Source organism: Triturus cristatus, chromosome 5_2 (genome assembly GCF_964204655.1).
Source record: "Triturus cristatus chromosome 5_2, aTriCri1.1, whole genome shotgun sequence".
NCBI lineage: Eukaryota > Metazoa > Chordata > Amphibia > Caudata > Salamandridae > Triturus > Triturus cristatus.
In genome coordinates, this window is record NC_140588.1 from 796181437 (window position 1) to 796206623 (window position 25187).

General features: G+C 49.2%; 1 protein-coding gene across 21 annotated transcripts in view; it reads right to left on the bottom strand.

Annotated features, from left to right (window-relative positions):
- MAP7D3 (MAP7 domain containing 3) overlaps positions 1 to 25187 on the bottom strand; it is a 1121308-nt gene that overhangs the window by 121304 nt on the left and 974817 nt on the right. For all 21 annotated transcript variants that reach the window (XM_085607948.1, XM_085607945.1, XM_085607942.1 and 18 more), the window contains one exon: positions 5853 to 6142. In XM_085607948.1, the coding sequence (XP_085464074.1) occupies positions 5853 to 6142 (290 nt within the window). The remainder of the gene's footprint in view (positions 1 to 5852; positions 6143 to 25187) is intronic.

Here is a 25187-nt window from a genome sequence, read left to right on the forward strand (position 1 = left end):
TGTTCCAGGACACTGCTGTATTTGCAGAAAGGTTGTGATCCTCTGGAAGGGTTACATGAGGTAAACTGATTCCAACACTCAGTCTCACTGTAATTGTTTGACTGTTCAGGTGTACGGTCACTTTGAAGGGGGGTCTATTACCTGATTTGAGCAAACAAGGAGATGATGGATGGAGGGCTGAAACTTTTCAGACACTCACCACCTGTCACAGATCTGGAGATGATGGACGGAGCGCTGAAACTTTTCAGACACACCCTCAGTCACAGATCTGGGTTGAATCCATCCTCGTTCTTTAGCTCACTTTGCCAAACCAGTTCATACACAGCAATATGCAAATCAGTCTTGACCCTGTGCCTCACGGGAACAGTCCAGCCCGAACTGCCAAGCCATGTCTTCCCTGAACCAGAAACAAGCATCCTGGGACCGGTTTCAGCCCTCATCAGCCAGGCTAGCTTGAGTAAGGGACCTACGTCTGGGCATACCCTGCCAACTTAGGACGAACAAGGCAAACACAAGGCAGCTCACTTTGTCACCTCAGTTCAGACCCAGCTATATGCAAATCAGTCTTGACCCTGTTCCTTGTGGGAACAGTCCAGCCCGAACTGCCAAGCCAGGTCCTCCTAGTACCTGAAACAAGCATCCTTGGACCGGTTTCAAGGCATCACCCTTCATCAGCCAGGCTAGCTTGAATCCAGGTGTATAGTGAGCACGGGACCCACGTCTGGGCATACCCTTCTCACTTAGGACGACATATGCAAAAGAAACTATTGATGGACGGAATGCTGGACAATGCAAACATTCACCCCCAGTCACAAGGATCTGGGTTTAATCCATCATTCTTATGCTCACCACACCACCCCAGTTTGGACCCAGCCATATGCAAATCAGTCTTGACCCTGTTCCTTGTGGGACAGTCCAGCCCGAACTGCCAAGCCAGGTCCTCCCTGGACCGGAAACAAGCATCCTGGGACCGGTTTCAGGGCATCACCCTTCATCATCCAGGCTAGCTTGAATTCAGTGGTGTAGTGAACATGGGCATACACTTCCCACATAGGGCGAGATATGAAAAAGAAAATTGATGGATGGAATGCTGGACAATGCAAACATTAACCCCCAGTCGCAAGGATCTGAATACTGTTACGCAGCATAAATGTCAGGCACAGTGTGGTTTTGCACTTAGTGAGGGCTTCTGCGGGAGCAGGTAAGCTCAACAAGTCCACAAGCAGCACCCAAACCTAGTCTGGCCCCTTCCGTGGGCTGGGGCTCTACCAATGTGCAGTGTAACCTAAATCCACAGCTCATTCCTACTTACAGCTTCCTCCACAGGCTTACATAATATTTCAAAGCTTTGGGAATCAGTATTTTTCAAGTTCAGGCTGAAAGGCCGGATAGGGTGTGTTTGCTGAGACAGAGGCTCAGGCGGTTGAAATTACAGGAAGAAATTACTTGTAGTCGCAGGCCTGCTCCTGTTGTCAACCAGGAGGAAGGCAGTGGCTTTCAAAAGTAACTGCAGGTCTTCTGCAAGTCTTCAAGGCTCGTCGATGCTCACTGCTGCCCACAAGATTAAATTGCCATCTATTGGCCGTCTGCTGGCCGCTGAAAAAGCTGCATGGGACCCACAAAGACACCTTCCGTTTGTCTCGCCCCACTGACTCCGACGCGGTCGGCTGTGAACCAGAACTGTAAGAATAGAAGAAGAAACAGTGGGGCAGGTGATGGTGAATCCTACTGCCCACTGGGTGCGCATGATGATAAAGGGGCAGACTAGGAGGGTTTGGAAGCGGTGGCTGCTGAGGGGGGTAGACTGACCCGAAAGCTGGCTACCTGACCCACGGGCCTGGTAGAAACCATTTCCACGGCCACGCAGAGGCTGGAAAGCTTGCGCGCCGCAGTGGCTGGGAGGGTAAAGACACAGTTGTATGCCCCTTCATTGGTCGTAGCCCTGCTGTCCAAAAGGGCTCCAGCTCCAAATTGGCCTGGTCTCCGAAGAGACAGGAGCCATCACAGGGCATGTCTATGAGTGAGGACTGGACATCCCCAGAGAAGCGAGTAGTTCTCAACCACATGTGGTATTGCAGGGTGTAGGAGAGTAGGGTCTGCTATCCTATGGTCACCCCAAATTTTTGCTTTTTGCTTCACTGGTTTTTGACATATTGAGGCTGTGGGCCTGCCAATCAGACCCCCAGCCTGCTGTTCTCTCTACTAAATTAAAACTATGCACCCTAGGTGCATAACCAATTGGAAGTGGATCACCCTGTCAGCCCCTGTACCAGTGTACACTAGGTACCCAGGGCATTGGTGTACCCAAGGCCTGCCAGGGGCTGAAGCATGTATTATGCCACCCCAGGCTTGGCCTAACAATTTGACACAACTGGCTGATCACTCAGCTGGGGTAAGTTGGTGTAATCACCTCTTACTTAGGTGTAGTATACCTATACCTAACCTTAAATGGGACACATGGTAACCTATAAGTCACTCCTATGGCAGGCCTTAACAATCCTGAAGGCAGAGTGCTTGGTTCCATGTGAGATGGTGCTCTGGCATGAGCTGAGCCTGTCTGCAGTGGTCGGAACAACTTCCTTCTACTGTTTCCTGATATCGTCATACCATATACTCTTAAGTGCATTATAAACCTCGCGGTTAAAAACTATCTTTGGTTTGGCTTTATCAAAACATGTCGAGTAAGGTGTCATACGAATTGGAATACTAACCCCTCGCCAATTCTGGCGACGGGGTTAGCATTCCACCCTTCTAGAGGGACACGACATGTACAGTACCTGAAACCCGGGTAAAATCAGACATAGCCTCAGCTCCACAAAATGGATGCTGCCACCACAGACACAAGTCTGCCCTCCTGCTGCTGGGAGTCCTTCCAGCTTGGGAGGTGTGGACAAAGGGTTTCCTGCCAGGGGAGGTGCGTGCACCACCCCAGACAGGATTTTGTGTATTGGTCAGGTAGGGCTTGAAAGAAACCAGACATGCCTGTGGCTCACAAGGAGCCTCGGTGCATATGCCAGTTCAAACCGGTCCTGGGGCACACCAGTCCCGGGCCTGGGGCGAACTGGACAAAGGATTGGGGGTGTAACCACCCCCCTTCCTGGTCCCACCCATAGGGAGGGACCTAGCAGGTAGTCCGGCCCCTAGAATCCGCTTAAAGGTAGGAGCTGTGTCCGAAGACTTCAGACATACTGGAATCAACTTAACACTAAGAAGAAGACGGGAACTTCGACGCTCTGCTGCACAGAGGACTGAAGCCAATCTCCCCTGTGGTCAGGGAGTGACCACCTTGCTAACGCAAGCACCATCCAGCGAATCAACGTCTGCTTTGCCGCCGCCTCCCGCCCGAGCCCAGAGACTGACAAGACCTGGACCTCCAGACCTCTCACCGCCCGATCCACAGTCCCTGAAAAGAGGAGACCCGTGGAGGCACCGAGACACGTGGAGCCAGCCATCTTGAAACGACCACGACAAGCTGATAAGTGCAAAAACCGAGGCTCCCTCCAAGTTGTGCTTTGGGATCTGAGAAGCCCAACATCCGAGCCGCATCTGCACCAAAGGTGAGCCCTCCAGCATCTCCACGATCTGCGTGGGGCCCTTCTGCATTTTGCCACTCGACGCGCCTAACCGGTTGCTGGCCCGCTGGCTAGTAGCCATCTTGGCGACGAACTCTACGAAATACACCGCTGGTCTGGTTGCTCCAGACTGGCCCTTGCTCCCCTCCAAAGGAGCAGTCCTTCTGACCTTGCTGGTCAGAACCATCAGCTTATTTAATCTCCTACAACAATTGCTTTTGCCGAGGCTTGTTTGCTTCGATCAAGTCGCCGACACCGCCGACAGCGAGAGCCTGCGTGGGACAGCTCGTGAACAGACTCCTGGACGTCGTCGACCTCCAGGGACCACGTGGCTGCAGAGACAAGCTACACCTTTCTTCCTGTTTGCACCCGACATTGCCTGGTACCCACCTGGTGCCACGCTGGTCACTGGCTAGTGACTGTGAACACTGTCCCCTCTGCTTACAGGTCTTCAACATCTCCGATCCACTCTTGGATCCACTGCATCTCTCCCGGACCGACCGCCTGCAGCATCTTTGTCTTCAGGCTCCACGGAACAGATAGAAGAAACCCGACGCACTTCGAGGCCTATGCACCCGCTTCCTGTGGGTGAGGTAAAGCTGGCACACCTGTGCCCAAGTGTAGTATTACATCTCTAGTGCCTGTGTTCCAAATCTTGAGTTCCTAGTCCATCCGGAAGATCCTCTTTGCAGTAACTTTGTACTTTTTACGCACCCATTGAAACCTATGGGAGCACGCGTGTGACTATTTGCTCTGCACACGCCACCCGTGGACCTCCTGGTCACTAACTGAAGTTAGCTCCTTGTAGGCCCAGCGATTCTAGAGGCCCTAGGCCTTTTCCCTTTTCTGTTCGTGGTACTTATACCACTATTTTAGTATATGGTTTGAGCGGCCACCAGGGCCTATCAATATAAAGTGCAACTTCTGTGTATTCTACTGTAATCTTGTTTGACGATTTGTGCTCCTGTGCTCATAAAGAGACTAGGGGTTACTTTGAGAAATAAATACATATATATTTTGAATATATATCTGTGTGGTGTCCTTTCATTGGTATAAAAGGGGGTTGCATTTGGTAAAACAGCTGGCTTAACACGCTTCACGAGTTTAGCCTCAAAGACTGCTTAGCCTACGCTACCACTAGGGCAGCTAGTCCGAAAAGGTTGACGTACAACCACACCATAAGGGTTGCTTGGCATGGTACAAGGTGATCACTTTAACTAGTGAGCATCATATACCAGGCCAACTTCTCACACAGGGCCACTGTCGACAAAACCGCTTTGCCCGTCTGAAGTCTTGACTGCCACCGAGGACAGTTTAAAGTCCAGAACCTCAGACCCTTCTCACCACCACTGCAAAGGACACTCCCTCCTCCGTAGGTAGGGGATAAATCATGCCAGTATCTGGAGAAGTGTCCATTCCACTGGCCTCTGCCACGTCCTCACATCAATCCACTTGGGTAACTAAAAGCCAGGTATTCCTCAGAGTCCAGCAACCCCTCCCATTCCTCCTTGAGTCCTAGCCCACAGAAATAAGGCTCAGGCTCTGCCTGGCAGGAATTGCTCCATTCAGCGCTGGAGTCGGACACCCCTTCGGCCTTGAGATAATTCTAAGTTAACAAATCTGCGACTAGAAGTTCATCAGATATAGATAGTACTACAATAATATAAATTCTGTAGTAACTCCAATACATTAATATATTCTGTAGTAAATTCAAAGTAACCAATTCTACTTATAATTGTCACTAGCAGAGACAATAAAGAGGATTAAGAGATGGTGCATGAAATATATGTGACATTCTATTTTTCTGTCAATGAGAAAACAACTCCAATATGAAGGAATTCTGGCAAAATGGAAAAGATAATTAGTCAATGTATTATTGAGTGAAGGAAATTAAATCCAATTACTTTTCCCCTCAAATGGCACTGACAACAGCTCAAGAGCTAGGCATCTTTGTATGTAATGGATCCTGTAATCTTTGGGCACTAATTCTGAGTCAATCATTTTCACGTTAGAGTTGTCAGTGACATCAAATAGGATAATATGGGGAAACGCCTCCTCTTCATTCCCCTTTAACAAGCGACTCCCATCTTGAGAGATGTTAAATTAAAAGAGTTTTATTTTGCCTCCAGCAGACGGCTAAAATCTGACTGCATGTTTGCCTTCAAAATCAGGTGTGTGTCAATGTATTAATTTAATCTGGTAGCTCACACTTTATTAAAATCTCTTCACTGACTGCTAAAATGATAAGAAAGAAAGTGAGTTGAAATATGCTTTACGCACCTGAAGCAGCATCAATAGATTTGGTCAATAAATTTACAGCTCCATCTTCCTCAAAAGCCAACTTGGGAATAGTAGGAATAAAAGCAGTATCTATTAAGTTTTGAGTACAGTTATTGATTGTTATGCTGTCTGGAGCCAATTTTGTTGATTTTGAATGAACTCCAAGATCAATAAATTCTTCAAACGTCCATGAAGTAGGCTTTCCATTAATCTTCTGCACAAGATCAATTCTTTCACCTTTGTCACCTTGTACCAAATCTGAACTCTGGATGTTTTCCTTTGATGTAAAACTAGGCAAATAAAAAAAAAAACATGTTTTGAACATTATGACAAATTATAAATCTCATACTATCATTAAATTAGACAATACATTTTAGGTGACAAACACAATTATTAGTTACATTAATTATTAAAATAGCCTAGAAACACAAGTTGCACTTTGTACAACATGGAAAATGTGTTTTCTCAGTCGCTCCACTATCTGATATGCGATTATACATCTGTCGTCTAAGAATAAGGGAGCCCCAAGTACATGGGATCATATATCCAACACTGGAATCGTTGTTGGGGTAGGATTCCAACATGTGTGATACCAAACATGACCGGTTTTAGTGCAGCCAATATATAGTTAGATAACTGACTTGATGTCCACTATATGTATAAAATGGCTGACTGCACTTACAAAGCCAGGAGAATCGACTTCCGGGTTCATAGGGAGTGTCCTGCTCATGCAGGGCACCATCACACTTGGAACAAAGCATCCTGCCTTCAGGATTAAAAGGTCTACCTTAGGGGTGACTTATAGGTTGTAAGTGATCTCAGATATAAGGACATTTATATCTGTGGTGAGTGGTGCTAGCACCAGCTAACAGGCTGCAATGGCAGGCCTGTAGTCACAGTTTGAATGGTCTCTCATGGGTGGCATAATACGTGCTGCAGCCCATGGGAGACCCTTGGTGTACCTATGCCAAAGGTATCTAGGTATAATAGGGACTTAGAAGGGTACACCAGTAGCCAATGAGGAAGGTACAAAAGTACTTACCATAGTCCAATTTAGGGAGAGAGCACAGTCACTGGGGTCCTGATTAGCAGGATCCCAGTCAGACTAGTCAGAAAAACAGAATGACACCAGCATAAAGTGGGGTAACCATAAAAGCAGATCCTACGTTCCTACAGCCATGATAAGAGTGCGCAGGAAACACATCTGTGGCATGGAAGATAAAATGCATTAAGCAGTGTGTTTTAACACCACCCACATAGATGACGAAATATATGGTCTGAGCCAACACCAATGTGCCATGGCTAGGTTGCAGGTTTAAAACAACTGTTGTGATAAATGGGAAGGAAGAGGGCTTTGCCATGTAGGAAATCTACTACATTACATTTAATAGGACATTCCTAAGAGTGTCCTGGAGGTCCAAAGGCTTAAGTTCTTAACGCATAAAAGTGGGACAAACTAAATATGAAAGAAAAGGTGCCAAAAGCTCTGTGTCATTTTCTTTACTAGAGACCCTATTCTGAAAACAGTTAAATGACAATTTAGATGTTCTTAAAAGCCGTTTTTCACTAGCTGACAAAAATCTACTCTACTCATGAAAGTGGATTTTTGGCGAGTATAGCAGCAAGTTAAGTTTTATAAAGTATATTTTATGGTGAGTGAAAGTGAACTGGAATAAAATCAGTTCTGCTAGCTGTCCATCCTCCAGTGAATGTAATTATCAACCCAATTAGGCATGAACAGCTGTCCCTCAGAAAGACAATGCTGCCACGTCTAAGGGCACAAAGGGTGTTGTGTCAACAACTGCCAACTTAGCATGGATGACTCAGGTGGAGGGGTACAGGAGCAAATCGTCACTCAATTAACTGCCACAAAAGCACCTTCTTTCAAGTGGAAATCTAAAATGGGGACTCACATAACAGAAACCTATTCAGGCAAAGAACTTTATCAGATATTCATCTCTGTCCACAGAAGGAGGATAATCTATTTCCACAATAGGTAGAAGGTGTTGCCTCATTCTCAAAGAAGCGGCCCTGAGAGGGGACACAAGACTCCTAAGGCCATCTTGAATAGAGTATCTGGGAAGGTTCAAAGTAAGGTGAAATAGGTGCTGAAAAAGGGGGTTGAATTTTGGGAGGAATCTTCCAGGGTTCAGTGTAGGGAATTCTCCAATTACAGGTTAATGTACAGCTTAAGAATGGCTCCTCATCACTCAGCTGCCGTAAATGGAATGAGGACATTACCTTGGGTATGAAAACTGCTTTAATTCTGAGCACTAACTTGTTTTGGGAAGAAGCTTATGAAAGCTGGGTGACACTCGAGGCCTAAAGCTTGCTAAGTTGGTGAGGCGCGGTTGTAGCAAACAAAATACAGTCTTAAATGTGTGAAGTCTTACAGCAACTAAGCAGGGGCTCAAGAGAAGCGCCAGTCAATAAGGTCAACACCAAATTCAAGTCCCATTTCGACACATTAAATGGGATTGGCTGCAACATGTTCATTAATCCTTTTAAAAATCTGAAAACCACCTATGACTTGAACAAGGAATGTTGGTCTGGGAGGCATAAAAAGGCTGACAGGGCTGCAACATATCCTTTAACAGTGACAATTGCACAGCCTTGCTGCTCCAAGGACAGACCAAACTACAAAATATTCCTGTGTTGCATTCAAACGAACAATACGGCTATGAGAACAACAGGTCAGAAATTGGCTCCATCTCCCTTCCAAAAGACCAATTTAGTTGAGGGGTGACGCGCACAAAGTATGTCAACCACCTACAGTGGAAGATGAAACGAATTCAGGTGGCCCCGCTCAATTTCCACAAATTAAGGTATAGGCTCTGAAGACTGGGGTGTAGGACTAGCCATCTGGATTGGCATAACTCCGAGTCGCAGATGAAAAGGAGCACAAAGGGAGAGGTGCAGCAGGTCTGTGTACCACACACTTCTGTGTCAGTCATGAAAATGAGAATAGCTTGGGGCTGGCCTTGATGAATCTATCAGACCCAGAGGAAACAAAGGTACGGGAGGAGTCGTGTAATGAGAAGGAAATCTACAAGTCAACTGAAACACACTCCCTAAGGCTCCCTGTGCTGAATGCTGGAGAGCGCAGAACATCAGGCAATGGGTGCTGTTGTGAGTAGCAAAAAGGTCTACATGAGGTGAACACCAAATCGCTAAGGGATCTTCAACCACCTACACATGGAAATGCCACTTGTGATCGTCAAGATGATGCTGACTGATTCAATGGGCCAGCCAACTGGTTTGCAACCAGCCACAGCTCCTGTTGGTACACACTTTAAGAGCATCAGTGCTTCCCAACAGAGAAGATGAGACCCAAACTCCTCCCTGCTTGCTTATGTACCATATCGCGTACGTATTGTCTGTGAAAAACAAGTTACTTACCTTAGGTAGCGCCTTATCTGGTAGAGACAATAGCTAACCGCAGATTCCTTACTTTTGAATTTTCCAAGGCGTCAGACTAGATCCAGAAGATTTTTCATGAGCAGTACCCCTGCGTGCTGGTAGGTGGCGTCGATCAGCTGCACGCAGCGTTGTCCGCCCCAGAAGGGATGTTAGCTTCACCTATATAGACACCACCTCAATGCGTGGACGTCAGTTACTTTTCATAACTTTCTACTCCAGAAGCGCAGAGTCATGAAGTGCACTGACATTGGTGTATTCAAACTAGGGCCCTGAAAGGGATCATTCCTGAACCCTAGAAATCTGTCTACAGAATGGGGAGGATGGGTGGAGGAATCTGCGGCTAGATATTGTCTCTACAGGATAAGACGTCACCAAAGGTAAGTAACTTGTTCATCTGAAAGAGACTTCTAGTTGCAGATTCCTTACCTTTGGATAGATACCCAAGCAATACCATCCCTGGTGGTGGATTTAAACAAGGAAGTCATGCAGGACCGAACGGGTGAAATGCCAGGCCCTGCGGTCCTGACGGTCCAGGTATTAATGCACAAGTTACTATTTGTGTAACTATATATCTGTAAGAGACATTAATTAGTGATAGATTCCTTACCTTAGAAGGAAAGTTTTCTGTAGCAGTACCCCTGCGCGTCAGTAGGTGGCGTTATGCGGCTCCGCGTCCGTCACTGGCGTCATAAGCACCGAGATGACGTCACGGAGACTACTTAGGCGCACCCATGCACGCTGACGTCAGTTCTGTATACGACTTTCCGCGCCAGGAACGCAGAGCCATGCAAGAAACCGACCACTGGTGCCAAGAAACTAGGGCCCTGAAAGGGATGACCTTAACCCTAGAAATCAGTTCACAGAACGGGGAGGATGGGTGGGGCGGTAAGGAATCTATCACTAACTAATGTCTCTTACAGATATATCGTTACACAAGTAGTAACTTGTGCATCTGAAAGAGACACGTTAGTGATAGATTCCTTACCTTAGAATAGATACCCCAGCAATACCAACCCCGGAGGTGGGTCTGCGAAGAGATTACACCAGAAAGTCACAGAGAACAGAACGGCCAAAGAAGCCGTCCCTCCGGACCTGACTGTCAAGGCAGTAATGCTTGGAAAACGTGTGCCGAGAAGCCCACGTAGCTGCCTGACAAATTTCCTGCAAGGGGACGCCGTGTCCCAAGGCAGTAGTGGCTGCAGTTTCCCTGGTCGAATGGGCACGCAGCCCCACAGGAGGCTCCTTCTTAGCCAAGGAGTAACATGCGCTTTGATGCACAGAACGACCCACCGCAAGATGGTCCGTTTGTGCACAGCCCAACCTTTTTTGGCGCCAACAAACAGCTGGTCATCTACCCGGAACTGCTGCGTACGCTTTAGATAGAATGAGAGCGCATGTTTTGGGTCCAGACGGTGGAGCTTCTCCTCCTCCCTTGAAGGATGCGGAGGAGGAAAGAAGGTGGGCAAAGTGATGGTCTGCCCGATGTGGAATGGCGTGACCACCTTTGGCAAAAAAGAAGGTCGGGTCTGTAACACCACCTTGTCCGGATGAACAGAAAGGAAAGGAGGTTTGGCAGAAAGAGCCTGGAGCTCACTAACACTTCTGGCAGAGGTGATAGCTACCAGGAAAGCCGTCTTGAGAGTGAGAAGACGCAAAGGACAGTTATGAAGGGGTTCCAAGGGAGCGCACATCAGATATGTCAAGACAAGGTTTAACCTCTTCTGTGCCCATGACGAGATAGTCTCGTCATGGAGCACGGTTGCGCTGTGCCCATGACGAGACTATCTCGTCATGAACCCCGCCCGCTAATGTAACGCCCGGCACAGGAGGGGGAAAGGGCGTGGCACTGAAGGGGTTAAGTCCCATTGAGGCATTATGAACGGCACGGGAGGAAAAGTGTGCGTAATGCCTTTCAGGAAACGGTTAACAACCGGGGACTTAAAAAGAGAAGGCTGATCTGGAAACCGTAAAAAGGGAGAAAGCCGAAAGATAACCCTTGATAGTGCCCAGAGCAGAGCCCTGCTGGGCTAAATAAAGAAGGAACAGAAGGACTTCAGAAAGAGGGGCAGAAAGGGGATCCACAGCCTTCGCTGTGCACCATGCCACAAACTTGTTCCACCTGCAGGCGTATACCGTTTTAATGGAGGGACGCCTGGCTGCCAGAATGACATCACAGATTTCGGGAGGAAGATCGAAAGCTGCCAACTGTCGCCGCTCAATCTCCACGCATGGAGGTGGAGGCTGGACAGGTTCGGGTGGAGGAGGGTCCCCTGTTGCTGCGACAGAAGATCCTCCCGAAGAGGCAGACGGATCCAGGGATCGATCGCCATGCTGAGTAGCTCTGGATACCAGTACCTTCGTGCCTAATCCGGAGTCTCAAGAATAACTTGGGACCGGTTGCGCCGAATCTTCTTCAGCACTCTGGGCGGAAAGGCGTACAATAGACCGCAACTCCACTCGCGATGAAAAGCGCCGCCGAGCGAGTGCCGCCTTTGAAACTCATACGCGCAGAACTGATGACATTGCGCGTTCTCTTCGGTGATCTAACCAAGGCTCTCCCCACTGCTGAAAGAGACCTTGCACCACGTCCGAGTTCAGATGCCATTCGTGATCCATCAAGCACTGGCGGCTGTGTTCGTCCACCCTGGTGTTCAGAGAACCTGCCAGGTGTTGAACCACCAAGGTAATGCCCTGATGTTCCAGCCATGTCCAGAGGCACAGAGCTTCCTGACATAGGGTCCAGGACCCCACCCCGCCCTGTTTGTTGCAATACCACATGGCGGTGTTGTTGTCCGTGAACACCTGCACCACACTTCCCCGGACAGAGGGAAGGAATGCCTTCAGTACAAGTCGGATCGCCCGAAGCTCCAACAGATTGATATGGAGCCGGGACTCTGCCGGAGACCAGAGGACTCTGATCTCCGCCTCTCCCAAGTGGCCTCCCCATCCCAGGAGGGACGCATCCGTCACCACTGTGTTCTCCGGTTGGGGAAGGGAGAGGGATCTGCCATTGACCCAATCGCGATTCGTGAACCACCACTGCAACTGCTGTGCAGTGCCCTCCGAGATCTGGACATGATCGGACAGGTTGCCCTGATGTTGCGCACACTGGAACTTCAGGTCCCACTGCAGAGCCCGCATGTGTCAACCAGCACTTCAGGTCCCACTGCAGAGCCCGCATGTGTCAACCAGCAGGATGCAGGAGGTCATCAGGCCCAGAAGCCGGAGGGTCATCCTGACTGAAACCCAGGACAGAGGCTGAAAGAACGGAATCACAGCCTGAATATCCCGGACTCGCTGCTCGGGAGTATAAACCCGAAACAGCGTCGAATCCAGAACCGCTCCAATGAAGGGGAGCTTTTGAGATGGGACTCAGGTGCCACTTCGGCACGTTGATGGAGAACCCTAGCAAATGCAGGAGGTCAGCCGTAGTCTGGAGGGGATTGACGACTGGCTGGGGCGAGCACGCCTTCAACAACCAGTCGTCGAGGTAGGGGAAGACTGACACCCCTGACCTGCGCAGACGAGCTGCGACCACCGCCATCACTTTCGTAAACACCCGAGGGGCGCTGGTAAGGCCGAAGGGGAGCACAGCAAACTGAAAATGCTCCGGGCCTACCGTGAACCGCAGGTAACGCCGGTGGGCCGGCAGGACGGGGATGTGAAAATATGCATCCTGCAACTCCAACGCTACCATCCAGTCTCCAGGGTCGAGGGCAGCCATGTAATCACCACTTCCTGACTTTCCTTATAAGGGAAACGCCAGGTATCACTTGCTAATGACGAAGAGCGCAAGCCATGGCATCCTTCCTGAACCTTAGCTGATCGGAACGGTAAGAATTACATGTAGCTCCGATTTCTCTATCCCCACGTCCTTTTATCCGTGTAGAAGATTGGAATCAACTATTGCAGGCTCAGTTAAATAATTGTTTTTAAACGCCGGTTTATTCTTTTACAGAAGTACTGCTTGAGCATTGGCAATCATACTTTAAATCGGATACGCTTAGTGACCTCTCGTCACTTTATGGACGAACTAACAAATCTGAAACCCAGACTTTAAATGAGTACGTGGCTATCCCTGACAAGCTTCGGCCCTACTGCCCGGTAAGAGGCTCCTCTGATCTTCATCATTCCTTGCCTGCTCCTATAACTATGACAGTATTATCCTCATGCCGTCATTTCAGTCAACCCTTTTATAAATCTATTCTAGACTGACGTTTTCGTGCCTGGAGCATTACATAACCGACCAGAACCACACTTGAGATTTCCAGTTGTTCGTATATATTGCACTAAGAAAGAGAACAGGTAACCAGTCTGTCTGCACTTAATTAAACCGTGCATTCATCCACACAACTTTTTAGGACGCGCTTTCCCATTATCTTCTCTTAAATTGAACTTTGTGTAGCCTTTCAGACAGTTGATAAGTTACTAAACATATTTAAACGGTGCATTGCGAGAAATAATATTGGCATCTAACGGGAAGTGTAAATCCCTCCCTATCGGGATAAATAATTGAATATAATTATATTTTCCCCAGAAGGTACAGCTTCCAATTGTAAAAGAATTCCCTACTTAGAATGAACTCCTCTACGCCATGCACTCTCGTGGCAAGCACTAATTGGCATTTTTCTGGGAGCCCATTGTGCCATCATTATTAATTTTAGTCATTGTTTCTTTCCCTCCATAGGGTTAAACATCTTAGCTAAAGATTTAGGATTGTCCGTATTGGTTCCCCTATATATAAGAAACTGCCACTGGCAAGTATGTTGAGATTATTATTCATCACTAAAAAATTTTTTTAAATATGTTTCGTCTATCTATTCTTTAGTTTCATCTTCTCTTTGTTTAGGTGATTTGGGACTATTACACACATCAACCTCTATCTTTGGGTGCTTGTATCAACACGGATATAAATTGTGGTCTGTACTCCTTTCTCTCCCTATGACTCCTGCTCCATTTTAGCTTTTAAAAAAATGTAAAGGTAGTTAAATAAATTCCCAATCACTCATTGTGATTCTTTGTACCCACAGATCTACGGCTGTAAAAAAGATTTCTGTATAAATGTTGCATAAGAGTACTGAACATCAAACTAGTTCTTGAAGCTTTTTTTCCCTTCTGAAAGACCACAGTTACACGCCCTGAAGAAGGAGCCGGTTAAGATCACATTTGAGCTCCGAAACGCGCATAGGCGTTGGTCCTATGGTCATAATCTACAACCAATGATTTTTAACTGTTAATTGTTACAGATTTATTGTCTTCTATTGTGTGTCTATATGTGGTATATATGTCTGGTCATTTGTATGATGGTTGTACAATTAATTATAAATTGTGCTTCTACAGTTTGATGTAAACCATATTGTATATACTATAACACAAAAATTGATCAAAAAAATGATTTAAATATAACAAAAAAAATGAGAAAAATAATTAATAAATGAAATAATACAGTTTTACATACCGTTTGCTGTGGGTATCATTTCACTGCATGGACATATTGCCTTCTACTCAAGTGATATAGTGTAGGAAGTTTTGTTTTTTCAATCGAGGGCAGCCAGGGTCAGAGTCAGCATTTTGAACTTCTCCTTCCGGAGGAAGCGACTTACGTTCCGGAGGTCCAAGATGGGGCGCAGGCCCCCTTTGTCCTTCTTGGGGACCAGAAAGTAGTGGGAATAACAACCACTCCCTACTTCCGGCCCAGGAACGCACTCTATGGCCCCCTTGGCCAAGAGGGCCGTGACTTTCTGCTGGAGAAGCACCAAGTGATCCCCCGACATGCGGTGGCACCGAGGTGGCATGGCTGGAGGGGAGGACTGAAAAGGAAGGGAGTAACCCCCGCGGATGATCTGCAATACCCACTTGTCCGATGTGATATCGCGCCAGAGGGGGAGGTGGTGGCGGATCCTGCCACCCACCGGCGTGGGGTGCTCCACAAAGCTCGGATTAGGAAGGTTTGGAGGTAGAAGCGGTGGAGGTGGACTGACCCCCACGCTGATTCCCAGAGTCGCCCCTGCGGAAACCGCGTCCGCGCTGAGGCTGGTTCTGCACAGTCTAGCTGAAGGAACGTGCCTGGGCGCCCCTGCCTTGGCCACGAAAGGAACGAAAACCAGTAGTGGCTGGGCTCTTTGTGGAAAGACCGTGGCTCGTGAGTCCTTAAAACGCTCCAGTGCACTGTCGGCCTTATCGCCAAACATATGAGTGCCATCAAAGGGCATATCCTTGAGCTCTGGACATCGGGCGAGAACCCAGTAGATCGCAACCAGGCGTGGCGACGCAGCGCCACAGTCGTAGAAATCGCCCTGCCCAACGAGTCAGCGGTGTCCAAACCACACCGAATGGCCAACTTAGTCGCACCCTTACCCTCAGCAACCGGCTGGAAAAGTACAGCCTGGACCTCCTCAGGACACTGAGGCAACACCTGAGCAACGGTATTTCACACCGCGTGGGAATAGCGGCCCAATAAGCAGGCGGTGTTCACCGACCACAGCCCCAAGCTGGCCGAAGAGAACAACCGCTTACCGAACTGTTCCAGCTTCTTAAAATCCTTATCCGGCGGAGCCGTGGGAAAGGCACTCTGCGACGTCGAGGCTTGGATGACCAGACTCTCAGGCGTGGGATGAGTGGTCAGAAACGCGGGGTTCACCAGGCGCCGGGTATTGACGCTTGGTGACATTCTTATCCACAGGGGCCCCCGTGGCCGGTCACGACCAAGTGCCCAACAGGACGTCGGTGAGGGTGTCATTGAAGGGAAGCACTGGCTCCAATGAAGTAGACGCCGTCTGGAGCACCACGTGAGGAGGTTAGTTTTGAGGGCCACCGTAGGAAGATCGAGGTTGAGGGCCACCGTAGGAAGATCGAGGTTGAGGACCTCAGCAGCCCGACGGAGCACCATCGTGTAGGAAGCGCCTTCCTCCATTATAGGCGGGGGAGAGGCAAACCTCAGGTCAGAAGAGACATCGAGGTCGTCGGCTTCCTCCAGATCGCCCACCCAGTACTGCTCGGAGTCACACTGATGGGAAGAGGGTCCTCGTACCCCTCCCAGTCATGCTCCACCTCCGTCGCGGGAAGAGCCGGCGGCAGAGCCGGAGCAGGGACAAACTGCATCGGAAGCGGCACCGGCCGGGGTCAGGCCGGCACCGTGTCCCAATGCGGATCCCAGGCAGGAACGAAATGGCCCTGGAACCGGGGCAAGGGCGGAACGAACAGCACCCTCTGCGGCGCAGAGGGCAGCGCTGGGGCCGGTGCTAGCAGCGCCGGACCTTGTGGCGCCGGGGCCGGAGCCAACGACGTAGGATCCTGTGATGCCGAAGCTGGATCCGCCGGCAGCGCAGACGGACCAACAGGATCTGGGCACGGGACCGCCGGGCCCAAAGGCGTGCCGGCGGGAGCCAGAGGCCTAAAAGGCGGTCCATGGTGTCAAGAAACTCTTGCACCTGTTTGGGAGTCGCCGACGGACCCAGGTAAGGCGGGTAGGCCGCGGGACACTAAGGCACCAAGGGAGCCGCAGGGGCAGCACCCCTGTCTCCCTCGTCCGCATCCAAGGACCGACTGGGGGACGTCAGAGAGCGAAAACGCTTCTTTGACTTCTTTTTATGTCGTCGCTTACCGGAATCCGAGGCGAAGACTTGAAACCCGAGGAGCGACGACTGCAGCCCCGCGAGCGGTCCCGGGAACGGTCCCTGGACCTGGAGCGGCGTTGGGACGAGTGCCGGACCTCCAGCAATCTCCGGCACCGCTCCCTCAAGGCCTTCAGGGCCATGGCCCGACAGTCCCGGCAGGCCCAGGAGTCGTGGTCGGTCTCCAGGCAGTAGAGGCAAACATCATGGGGGTCCGCCACCGACATATTGCGACGGCAGGCCCCACGGGACTTAAATCCAGGCATCCCTACATGCACCAGGAGAAAAAAAGAGGAGACAAAAGTCTCAAAAGAGTAGTCAAAAAGTGACTAGGGTACGTGCTCTATCCGGATCTGCGCTTGCTGGCGGGGAAAAAGAAGAACTGACATCTGCGTGCATGGGTGGCGCCTAAGTAGCCTCTGTGACGTCATCTCGGCGCTTACGACGCCAGTGACGGAAGTAGAGCCGCACAACGCCACCTACTTACGCGCAGGGGTACTGCTACAGAAAACTTTCCAGATCCAGTCTGGGGATATTCTAATGTAAGGAATCTATCACCAACGTGTCTCTTTCAGATGCTTATTACACGTGTGCAGGGAAGCCCACATACCTCTCTGAGTGATGTCCAGGACTGGGACTCCACGTGCTAACGCAGTGGTTGCAGCTTTAGCTCTGGTGGATTGAGTCCGCAAGCCTTCAGGAGGCGGCTTCTTTGCCAGTGCGTAGCAGATCTTAATGCAGAGAACGACCAATCGAGAATAAACTTAAACCGATTAAGCAGCAGCTAAGATGTATTGAGAGCAGATTGATGAACATTTCTACTGAGATAATTACCCATGAGAATGCCCTGACGACATTGCCAGTTACACCTAACTATGTTAATGCTGCTAGTTGTAGCAGGGTAGATACCATACATCAAAATAGTACAAGTGCCGGAGTTGCAGATTCTGATGGCATTTCGGGGGCTCCAAAGAGAATTGGAAAATTGAGCCCCCCGGTGGCAGAGGGTGGTACCTTACGTTTGGGTTACACGGCCACACAGAACCCAGGCCCATCGGGGTCCACCACTGCCAAAATTAATGGATCCTGGAACACACCCCATCACAAGCAGAGACCAACTGGACTTACTTCCCGCCTTCTACCCCTACGTCTACATCCTAGCCGGAGTTCCTGCCCTAAAGGAATCACAGCGAGAATCCTGGACTTAGTTACGAAACAAAAGTGCAGAGTGGCTTACTAAACAAACACCTCAACCCTGCAAATATAAAATAGATAATAATGGTGCGAAGGGTGGGTTAGGTGGGCCGGTCAAAGAAAGATATAGTTGGGGACTGCATTGTGCTGAATTTCTGTAGACCCCAATCTGTAAATAATTGGTTGAGATCGCAGGAGACCTCTGGCCAACTAACACCAACATATTTTAACTTCCTTTAGGATATTTCTATAAATCCAACATACCAGATGTTCGATTGAGTTCTTATAATCAATTTAAATTCCTGTCGAACAAGTGACTTACCTTCGGTAACAATATATCTGTAAGAGACATAGATTAGTTATAGATTCCTTACCTTTTGAATTACCCCCAGGCGTCAGACTGGATCCGGAGAATTTTTCATCAGCAGTACCTCTGCGCGTTGAAAGGTGTCATCGGACAGCTCCGTGTTCATTGTTGGCGTCGTGGTCACTGGGATGACGTTGTGGCAGCTACTTAGACGCCGCCCTCACGCGCTGACTTTAGTTCTTTTACACGATATTCCACACCAGAAGCGCAGAGCCATGCAAGACACTGACCACTGGTGCACAAAACTAGGGCCCTGAAAGGAAGTCCTTAACCCTAGAAGTCAGTTCGCAGAACGGGGAGGATGGGTGGGGCGGTAAGGAATCTATAACTAATCTATGTCTCGTACAGATATATTGTTATCGAAGGTCAGTAACTTGTTCATCTGAAAGAGACAGTTGGTTATAGATTCCTTACCTTTTGAATATACCCCAGCAATACCAACCCTGTAGGTGGGTCTGCAAACCAAGTTAACACCAGAAAGTCCTGGAGAACAGAACGGCCGAAGAAGCCGTCTCACTGGACTTGGATGTCCAGGCAGAAGTGTTTTGTGAACTTGTGCAGAGATACCCACGTAGGTGCCTGACAGATGTCATTGAGGGGGACTCCCCGTCCCAAAGCAGTGGTAGCTGCCGTCGCCTTGGTGGAATGAGCGCGCAGTCCCACTGGAGGCCCCTTCTTTGCCAAACAATAGCAAGCTTTTATGCACAAAACAACCCACCTAAAGATGGTCCATTTGTGCACGGCCCAACCTTTTTTGGCACCCACGTAGACGACAAAGAGCAGGTGTTTGGTTGGAGTTGCTTTGTGCGATCCAAATAAAATGAAAGTGCACGTTTTGGATTCAGATGGTGGAGCCTCTCTTCCTCCTTAGAAGGATTGGGAGGCGGAAAAAAGGTGGGCAAAGTGATGGTTTGACCAATGTGGAAAGAAGTAACCACCTTGGGAAGCAAGGAAGGAAGGTCTGGTTTTTAGGACGACCTTGTCCGGATAAACAGCCAGAAAAGGAGGTTTTGAAGAAAGCGCTTGGAGCTCACTCACCCTGCGAGCGGAGGTGATGGCAACCAGAAAGGCAGTCTTTAAAGTAACAAGTCTGAGAGAACAGTTATGAAGCGGCTCAAATGGAGCGCACATAAGGTAAGTAAGAACCAAATTCAAGTTCCACTGAGGCATTACGAAGGGAAAAGGAGGAAAAAGAGGAGTAATGCCCTTAAGGAAGAGATTTGCAACAGGGGACTTGAAAAGAGAAGGCTGATCAGGAAGCCTAAGAAAGGCTGAAATGGCTGAGAGGTAGCCCTTTACAGTGCCCAGAGCAGAGCCCTGCTGGGCCAAAGATAGGAGGAACAAGAGAACCTCAGAAAGAGGGGCAGAAAGGGGATCCACAGCCTTTGCTGTGCACCATGCCACAAATGTTTTCCATCTGCAGGTATACTTACCGTCTTAGTGGAGGGACACCTGGCTGCCAAGATAACATCACCCACTTCGGGAGGAAGGTCGAAGGCTGTCAACTGTCGCCGCCCAATCTCCATGCAAGGAGGCGGAGACTGGACAGGTTCGGGTGGAGGCCCGTCTGCCGCTGCTGCGACAGAATATCCTCCCGAAGAGGCAGTCAGATTGGAGGATCGATGGCCATATGTAACAGCTCGGGATACCATACTCTTCGTGCCCAATCCGGAGCCATAAGGATGACTTGGGCCCGGTCGTGCTTGAGCTTCTTCAGCACTCTGTGCAGAAGTGGTATAGGCGGAAAGGTGTATAGAAGACCGCAACTCCACTCGCGACGAAAAGAGTTGCCTAGCGAGTGTCGCCTTAAAATTCCTCAGCACAGAATTGCTGACATTGCGCGTCCTCTTCGGCGGAGAATAGATGTAACCAACTCTACCCCACTGCTAAAAAAGACCTTGCGCCACCTCCGAGTGAAGACGCCATTCGTGACCCATCATGCACCTGCGTCTGAGTTCGTCCACCCTGGTGTTCTGAGAACCTGCTAGGTGTTGAACCACCAGGTATTATGCCCTGATGTTCCAGCCATGTCCAGAGACGAAGAGCCTCTTGAGAAAGGGTCCACGACCCCATCCCGCCCTGTTTGTTGCAGTACCACATGGCGGTGGTGTTGTCTGTGAACACCTGCACTAACCTCCCCTTGACAAAGGGAAGAAATGTTTTCAATGCCAACCTAATGCTTGGAACTCTGACAAATTTATGTGGCGCCCCATCTCCACCGGAGACCAGTTTCCCCTGATCTCAACCTCTCTCAGGTGGCCGCCCCATCCCAGAAGTGACGCATCTGTGATGACAGATCTGGTTGGGGAAGGGAGAGATGTCTGTTGTTGACCCACTTGCAGTTTGTTAACCACCACTGCAGATCTTTCGCAGTTCCTTCCGAGATCTGAACCACGTCGGTGAGATTTCCACAATGCTGTGCCCATTCGAACTTTAAATCTCACTGCAGAGCCCGCATACGCCACCTGGCGTGTCTTCCCAACAGGATGTAGGAGGCCATGAGGCCCATCAGCCTCAGAGTCAGTCTCATCGAAATCCAGGATAGAGGCTGACATATCAGCATCATAGCCTTAATATCCTGGACTCGCTTCTCGGGAGGGCAAGCCCGAAACTTCACTGTGTCCAGAACAGCTCCGTTGAAAAGACACGTCTTAGAAGGAGTCAGGTGTGACTTCGGCATGTTTATAGAGCTCCCCAAAGAATGCAGAAGATTTACTGTAGACTGAAGGTGGGAGACGTTAGCCTGGGACGAGGACGCCTTCAACAGCCAGTCGTCGAGGTAGGGGAAGACTGACGCAGCTAACCTGCGCTGCAACCACCACCATCACCTTTGTGAACACCCAAGGGGCATTGGTAAGGCCAAAGGGGAGCCCCGTAAACAAAGTGCTCGTGGCCTACCTTGAACCGCAGGTAACGCCTGGGCCCGGCAGGATGGGAATGTGATAATATGCATCCTACAGGTCCAATACTACCATCCAGTCTTCTTGGTCTAGGGCAGACAAGATCTGAGCCAGAGTGAGCATTTTTAATTTCTCCTTTTTGAGGAAGAGATTGACGGTCCGAAGACCCAAAATGGGCTGTAGACCTTTGTTCTTCTTCTGAATCAGAAAGTAGCGGGAATAACAGCCACTGCCTACTTCTGAAACTGGGACCCTTTCTATAGCTCCCTTGGCCAAGAGAGCCGTAACTTCCTCTTGGAGCAACTTCAAATGATCCTCCGCCAGCTGTTCCTGATTTGGTAGAATGGGAGGCGGAAAAGAAAGAAAAGGTAGCGAATAGCCCTCCTGGACGATCTGCAAGACCCACTTGTCCGATGTTGTGGATTTCCAGTGGGGGAGATGATGATGAATTCTCCCACCAACTGGAATAGTGTGATCCTGCTGAATCAGCCTAGGATTGCTTGGAGGCAGCGGCTGCTGAGGGCAGTGTGGTTGACGAATTCTGGGCAAGGGTGGCGTGCAATCGTCCTAGTCACAGGAGCCCCAGTGGTAGGTTTGGACCATGTTCCTAGAAGGACGTCTGTAAGTGCCTCATTAAAGGGCAACAGAGGTTCCGAAGTGGAAGCCCCAGGTTGAAACACCTGTCAGGAGATTAGTCCTGATCTGTATCGAGGGCAACTCCAATCAAAGGACCTTGGTTGCCCTTTTTTTTGGGGGGTAAACGTTTGATTGTACAGAAAACAAGATCTGCAAATACATTTATTATAAAGGAGGCAATACTTTAACAGTGTCTCATCAAGCAACATCGTACATAGTAATACACATGTTACACAGCTTCGATTATTGTACCTCATCATCCGAGTCTCGATCTACAACAGGCGGGGTAGATATATGGCCTCTATATGCATTCCATTTGCCCCACACTTTCACCCATTTCCTAGGGCACCCTCTGTGAATATATGTAGCTATCTCAGCCACCTTGATCATGTCCATATCCCTGCACCACTCTGTCAGGTTTGGGGCCGGCGCTGCCCCCCCATTTCTGAGCTATATTCCGCTTAGCTATCATCATCCCCGTTATTTCCCATTGACTATCCGTGTGGTTGGGGTCTGTTGGCTCCAATATGTTCAATAGGCAGCACTTGGCCTTGTCTGCCCTCTTAACCACCGTGGCATAGGATGCCCCCTCCTCCGTAGCCACTGCTGGTGGAGAGAGCATGCCAGTATCTCGAGAAGTATCCAGTCCACTGGCCTCCCCAAGTTCCCCATACCAGTCCAAATTCTCCGCAGACACTTCCTGGGTTTCAAGATGGTCCCCAGACTCCTCCCAATCCTCTACTCAGCCTAGCACATGCTCAAAGTGCTCAGACGACAACATAGAACCTCTGGGTTCTGTCGATGTCGGAATCGGCATCGATCAACGTTGTTCCGGCTCCGTGTCATCGGGGAGAAGGATAGGACTTGTGCCACCAACGGGCATCGGTGAGGTCGCAGGCAGCGACTTTGGATCTGACGCCGGGGAAGGTCGCGATGGCACAACCGGCGTCGAACCGGATCTGGGATCGGATCCCTGAGGCCTCAATGGCAACGTGGCCAGAGCCGGCGAACCCAACGGGGACCCTTTCAACCCAGCGGGGCCCAACGGCTCACCAACGGGGTAGTTCCGCTCAAATACGTGGCGCATGGCCTCGTAAAACTCTTTAATTTGAGCGAGAGTTGCTTCGCCTCCCGGAAAGGAGGGGAGACCCAAAGTTGATTCTGGCTCTGCAGAATCGTGCCTAGAGCGGTTACCTCTCTCGACACCAGACACCAGTTGGGGTGAAGATGAAGTCCGCTTGGACGACTTCTTCTTATGCCTCTTCCCAGAGTGTCCCGAGGACCTCGAATGGGAGGAAGAGGATTTAGGGCTCCAGGAGTGGTCCCGTGACTGCCTCTTCTTCGATCCGGACCGTGACCTCCTCTGAGTCTCGCTTCACGGTGTGGACTGCTGGACAGCGAGCAACTTCACCGCACGCTCTCTCAAGGTCTTCGAAGCCATTGCCCGACAGTCTGAACACAACTTCGTATGGTGGTCGCACTCAAGACACCAAAGACATACGCGATGGGGATTGGTAACAGACATCATGCGAGAACAAGCCCCGCATGGCTTGAAACCTGTCTTTCCTGAAGACATCCCTCACACACGAAATTGGCAAAAATCCAAAATTTCGACAAAAGTTGGGAAAAACCTGCCAAAAAGTGGCAGAGGGGCAGCTCTTCCCAGATCGGCACTTAACTGGAACGCAAAGAAAAGAACTGACGTCAGCACGCCTGGGAGTGGCGCCTATAGGACACAACGATGTCATAACCAAAGCGGACAACGCCGACGTCACGCGGAGCTGAATGGAGCCACCAAACATTGCAAGCAAGGGATACTGCTCAGCAAAAGTTTCCGGATCCAGCCTGACACCTGGGAAATTCAAAGGTAAGGAATCTGTAGCCAGAAGTCTCTCAAACAGATAGCTGTTGATAGGTATGGTTTTAAAAGCATTTTCACCCAACCGAAGACTTGCTCAGGTAGACCCTTGCGAGACATTACAATATGGGTCAGCCTTATGCTAGTGTGTCAGGTGGAACAGTTGAACATTAACTCCAATGATAGCTTGGGGCTACAACGTGCACCGTTGAATGGCAAAAATATTTTTCTGTATAATGTTTACAATAGGAAAACTCCTGCAGCCGTAGACTCTTAGGTTCTAATCAACCCAAGAGAATGCTTACCCATTTCTCGTAGAAAAACCGCTATTATAATTGGGAGCAATTTTAACATATCCTTTAAACCTTCAGTTTCAATCAGATATAGCGATCGACAAAGATGGCCACTATGGTATTTATCAGCAGCAAGGAGCCTGTATTCCAACCACCTCCAAGACTGCTTTACAATTGACCTCTCTCTCTCATGTTAATTGAGAACCTGGAATAGCCGTACTCCCTCAGACCTAAAGAAGCAACCTACATTTAGAAGGTAACCTTATAGAAGTAAATGGACTACTTTCTCTTAGACCCCTATTCGTGGCCTGCGTTGGTTGGTTGAGAACAGATATGAAAGTGACCACTTCCTCCTGTTTTTAACTCTTGAGGGCAGCCTCAATCCAGCTGACTTGTCCAAAGATTTGCCCAAAGGCTGTTACCAATAACAGGAGGAATTTCAGATGGAATACCACAGACACTTTAATCCAAATATATATATATATAAACAGATATATATATATATATATATCTGTTTAGAGCCCTTTTGGCAACATTGAGTGACCATGATCTTACCCTCCTGGGTGTGTAAAGTTCCATGATGATTGTTTTACTACACTCAGGAGTACTTGTTTTACCAAGACTATAGTAAACTCCAACCATATGTCGCTCTTAGTATAATAAAGAGTGTAGAGAGGCTAAAATATCCCTGGTTAAAACTATTAAAAATGGCAAATATTTAGCCATGGTGGAAGCAAGTCAGATATAATGAGACCTGAAGCTAACATCCTACCCATGGATTGGGTGGCCCATTTCCAACTCCTTTATGGTAAAGACAAACTAAGCCAAACTGAGCGGGATCTGCCTGCCCATGAGTTGCCACCCAAGGACCCACATAGCATGGGTCGAGATTCTCCTTGGTCCTGGCAAGAGTTACCAAACGATAAACTGGTATTTAACTTGGTCAAAACACAGCAGGCCATCTCTGAACTGAAAGCTGGAGAGGTTCCCGGGTCAGATAAGATCCCTGGGGATTTGTTTAAATCTGCGCCAGAAGTTTGGCCAACATCGTATC